The sequence below is a fragment of the Arabidopsis lyrata genome (genome assembly GCF_000004255.2).
Source record: "Arabidopsis lyrata subsp. lyrata unplaced genomic scaffold ARALYscaffold_3, whole genome shotgun sequence".
NCBI lineage: Eukaryota > Viridiplantae > Streptophyta > Magnoliopsida > Brassicales > Brassicaceae > Arabidopsis > Arabidopsis lyrata.
The window spans coordinates 19,602,899-19,607,862 of record NW_003302553.1 but is presented as its reverse complement, the minus strand read 5'-3'; the positions used below and the strand labels follow the sequence as shown (position 1 = coordinate 19,607,862).

The window sequence follows — 4,964 nt, the reverse complement described above, 5'->3', positions numbered from 1 at the left end:
TTATACATATAAATAATGAGTCGAGAGAAATGGGAAACGCGTAGACTAAAGATGGTGAGATGGTATAAGCTTTACATGGCTATGACCTAACCCCCACATGCGACCTCCTCCTATCGTGCCATGTTGACGTTCTCTCTTGGTCCTACCTGTCTCCTTCATTTTCAACATCCCCTCCTTTCTTGCCTCATTTCTTGTGTCCTCAATTTTCTTATTACTATTTGTTTAGTTTTGTATTTCCCCACAACAAAATTCTCCAGCAAGTGTCTTTCCAGTCTCCTTCCTGTCAAAAACCCGACTTAAATTCGTAGTTTATATATATTTCATTTATGTTACTACATGTAATATTTGAGTTTCACGTTCAATGTCTTACGCAATATCCAAGATAACTTTTCATAATTATAAACTTCTTTGCAATTTCTTTACCACGGTTTAACCTAAAAAAAAAAGTGAATTTATTTTTTAAGGTCCATGGTCTCTTTTTGGAGGTTCCACACTTTCAAACTTTTTGCTTAAATTATTACCTTCACGATTTAAATGTGAAGACACTAGCAAAGCTAAACTTCTTTTCCAATACAAGTCATTTACTTCAGCCAAATTTTCTTCGTGTCAAGTTTTTTTCCTTGTAACTTATTTGTGACTATTATTGTTTTGTTCCAATCTTCCATGTAATGTAAATTTTGTATCATTTAAGAATTTAATAGTCACATAGAAGATTGGAACAAAACAACTCAAGAAGCTAATGTTTGTTTGGCCGTGTGACGTGGCACTTAAGAAGCATTAAAAGCTTATTCATCTTCCTCTATATAAATACCCCAACAAGCTCTTTAATCACAAAACACATCCATTCCATTACCAAAGTACAAAACACAAACTCCCTTCTTTCTCTGTCCTGATTTGGTTTTTTTCCCTCCAAAGGAAAACAGAGACAACAAAAGAGAAACAAATAGACTACAAAAAATGGCAGTAGACTCCAACCTCTCTTCGCCCTTGGGACCTCCGGCGTGTGAAAAGGATGCAAAAGCCCTCCGTTTCATAGAGGAAATGACCCGAAACGCAGACACCGTTCAAGAAAACCTGCTAGCGGAGATTCTGGCTCGCAACGCCAACACCGAGTACCTCCGCCGCTTCAACCTCGGCGGCGCCACCGACCGTGATACCTTTAAAACCAAGATTCCAGTCATTACCTACGAAGATCTTCAGCCAGAGATCCAACGCATCGCTGATGGAGACCGCTCTCCGATCTTATCTTCCCATCCTATCTCGGAGTTCCTCACTAGGTTCGTTCACCATACTTTGCTCTCTCTTTCTAAATCAATTAAAATCCATAAACCAATAACACTCGTAAAACTTTTTTTTTATAATAATATAACACTCTTAAAAATTTAGAATTGGAATTAATTTTGTTTATAATTTCTCCAGCTCGGGAACCTCAGCGGGAGAGAGGAAACTTATGCCGACCATTAGAGAAGAGCTCGATCGTCGCCAGCTTCTTTACAGTCTCCTCATGCCCGTAATGAATTTGTAAGTCCTCCACATTAATAAAAAAATTTACCATATAAAAGTTACCGTAGCTAGACAACAATATAGACATATAGTGACGAATGAGTTTGTTAAATAAATTCTTTATTATTTGTTCAAGCGTTGACAATTTTCTCTCTTTTCTGGAACAGGTATGTGCCGGGTCTAGATAAAGGAAAAGGAATGTACTTCTTGTTCGTTAAGTCAGAATCAAAGACACCGGGTGGGCTACCGGCTCGACCGGTTTTGACCAGTTACTACAAGAGTGAACATTTTCGGTCTCGGCCATACGATCCCTACAACGTCTACACAAGTCCCAACGAAGCCATTCTCTGTCCGGACTCATTTCAAAGTATGTACACTCAGATGCTTTGTGGCCTCCTTGACCGCCTTTCTGTCCTCCGCGTGGGCGCTGTCTTTGCCTCCGGTCTTCTCCGTGCCATTCGCTTCCTCCAGCTCCATTGGTCTCGCTTCGCTAACGACATTGAGTTAGGATGTCTGGACTCCGAGATAACTGACCCGTCTATAAGACAATGTATGTCCGGTATTCTCAAACCGGACCCTGTCCTGGCAGAGTTCATCCGCCGGGAGTGCAAGTCCGACAATTGGGAACGAATCATCACCCGAATTTGGCCCAACACTAAGTACCTTGACGTCATCGTAACTGGAGCCATGGCTCAGTATATCCCAACGTTGGAATACTATAGCGGCGGTCTTCCGATGGCTTGCACCATGTACGCCTCCTCGGAGTGTTACTTTGGTTTAAACCTTAACCCAATGAGTAAACCCTCAGAAGTCTCTTACACCATCATGCCCAACATGGCCTACTTCGAGTTCATCCCTCTCGGCGGCACCAAGGCCGTTGAACTAGTTGATGTAAAGATTGGTAAAGAGTATGAACTCGTTGTCACCACCTATGCCGGTCTTTGTCGATACCGAGTCGGTGACATCCTCCGAGTCACAGGCTTCCATAACTCCGCACCTCAGTTTCACTTCGTGAGGAGGAAAAACGTCCTCCTCAGCATCGACTCCGACAAGACCGACGAGTCAGAGCTTCAAAAGGCGGTGGAGAATGCATCGAAGATTCTTCATGAAGAGTGTGGGAGCCGTGTAGCCGAGTACACTAGCTACGCAGACACAAGCACGATCCCGGGCCACTACGTCTTATACTGGGAGTTGTTAGTGAGGGATGGAGCGAGGCAGCCAAGTCATGAGACCATAACTCGTTGCTGCCTCGAGATGGAAGAGTCATTAAACTCGGTTTACCGACAAAGCCGAGTCGCGGACAACTCGGTTGGACCATTGGAGATTAGAGTGGTGAGAAACGGAACGTTCGAGGAACTGATGGATTACGCAATATCAAGAGGGGCATCAATTAACCAGTACAAGGTACCAAGGTGCGTGAACTTCACACCTATTGTGGAGTTACTAGATTCTAGGGTTGTGTCGGCGCATTTTAGCCCATCCTTACCGCATTGGACGCCGGAGAGGAGGAGAAGATAAGGACAGGCCCATGTTTTTTTCCTTGGAGTTCTCGTGAAGTCAAAGGCTTTACATTAATCAGCGATTTGGTCTTGTAATATAATTAGATTACTCGCTGGTAATTTAGTTTTTCTTGTCTTTTTTTTTTCTTAGTGTTGTTTTTTTTACTCGTTTTTTTTAAAACTGTGGAATCTCTGTGTGTAATTTGTTTTCTTTCTCTAGTTGGGACAAAAAATCCTGACCAGAGAAGTTTTTTATATTCCCAGGGGTCATGTCTATTTTGATGGAAATCAATGTCATTCAATCAGTATATATTTGTGGAAGATTTGCGTTCCTTACATACGATGGTACTTGTTAATTTCCATGACTGAGGCATATAGCAAAACATTAGTTGAACTTAATTTTAGAAAAAGCATAAATTATAGAAATATTTACTCAGATGTTAACCAAAAGTTCGAATATTATTAGAATATCATACATTTTTTAAAAATTACTCATATGTTTAGCGTCTTTGTGTAATTACAATTAACACCCTTGATTAGTTTTTTTTTATAAAGATTTTTTTAATCCACGTCATTAAAAGAAAAACAAATTAAAGCCACGTTATTAACGTCATTAAGAGAACCCTTTCGATTTCCCTATCTGTCACTGTTCATCTCCGAAAAAAAAACTGTAAAAAACTTTTTCTTTCTCCGACGGAAACGCGATTCCGACTAACACTAAAAAACCCTAATTCCGGCCGAAACTCTTAACTCTCTCGTTCTCTCCGTCGCATTTCGTCTCTACTCAAGTCGGGACCTTTTACTTCGTCGCCTCACCTCAAGTCGGGACCATTTCGTCTCAACTCAACTTGTTTAAGGTATGTGTCGAATCTTTATTTTGGATTTTCCGACATTTTTCCCGCATCTAAGTTCAATAGCGAGTGATTTCCGTGATTGAAACCGTTTTCCGAAAACTATCGCGAAGAAATTGAGGGTTTTAATCGACGCTTATTACAGCTGATTTATCGCCAACGTTGATTTTCATATGGTGGCTAATTTGTTATATCTATTCGATTCCATGGCTGAGTTATTGTTTGCTTTAGACTGATTTATGATTTATCAATGCATCTATGGCTGAGTTTGTTTTATGGTGTGGCTGAGTTTGTTTTACGTTGTGGCTGAGTTACTCTATGCTTACGACTGAGTTATGGTTTGTCTGCTCAACTGTGGCTGAGTTTGTTTTATGTTGTGACTGAGTTATTGTATGCTTACGGCTGATTTATGGTTTATCAGATGGCTAAGGTTATTTCTGAAGAACAACCAAGGGATTACCCTCCAAGACTTTACGCAGAAGGGGAGTCTATTTTGGAGAATAAATTGTTAAATCACAATATCAAGATGGGAGATGTCCCTGTGATTATAGAATCAATAGGACAAGATGCGTGGAATGAACTGAAGGGGTCACCTATTGGAATAATTGCTAAGCTAGCTGAAAGCCAATTCGTGTGGTCTGGTAAGACTGTACATTTTCTACTGTGTAGACAGTTAAGAATACACAAGAAGGAGATTTGGTTTCTAGTTGGTGGTCAACCTATCAGGTTTGGCTTGAACGAATTTGGTCATATCACGGGGTTAAACACAGGTTCAATCCCTACAGAAAAGTTTGAACCTAAAGCTGACTACAAAGCGTTCTTCAGTGAATTGAATGTGCCTGGTGGTAAAGGTCCAAAGTTAGATGAACTGAGGGCAGGATTACTAGTGTGCAGGACATGGACTCCTGAAAAGCGTAAGTGGTTGGGGCTGTTGACTCTTCAAGCCATTGGACTGTATGGCTTGCATCATAACTCTAGAATACCATTTGAAAGTGCGAAAAGAGTTTTTGATGAGGAAGCCATGAACACTTATCCATGGGGTCGGTCAGCATTTGAAGCCCTGGTTAATTCTATAAAGATGTTGAGGCCTGTTGGAAAGACGTACACCGTC

General features: G+C 41.0%; 1 protein-coding gene across 1 annotated transcript; it reads left to right on the top strand.

Annotated features, from left to right (window-relative positions):
• Positions 1-399: 399 nt before the first annotated feature.
• Positions 400-3,340, top strand: LOC9322014 (probable indole-3-acetic acid-amido synthetase GH3.1). Its single transcript, XM_002885902.2, has 3 exons — positions 400-1,277; positions 1,420-1,521; positions 1,671-3,340. Exons 1-3 carry the CDS (start codon positions 958-960, stop codon positions 3,019-3,021), a joined length of 1,773 nt encoding a protein of 590 aa, XP_002885948.1. The 5' UTR covers positions 400-957; the 3' UTR covers positions 3,022-3,340.
• The last annotated feature ends 1,624 nt before the right edge of the window (positions 3,341-4,964 follow it).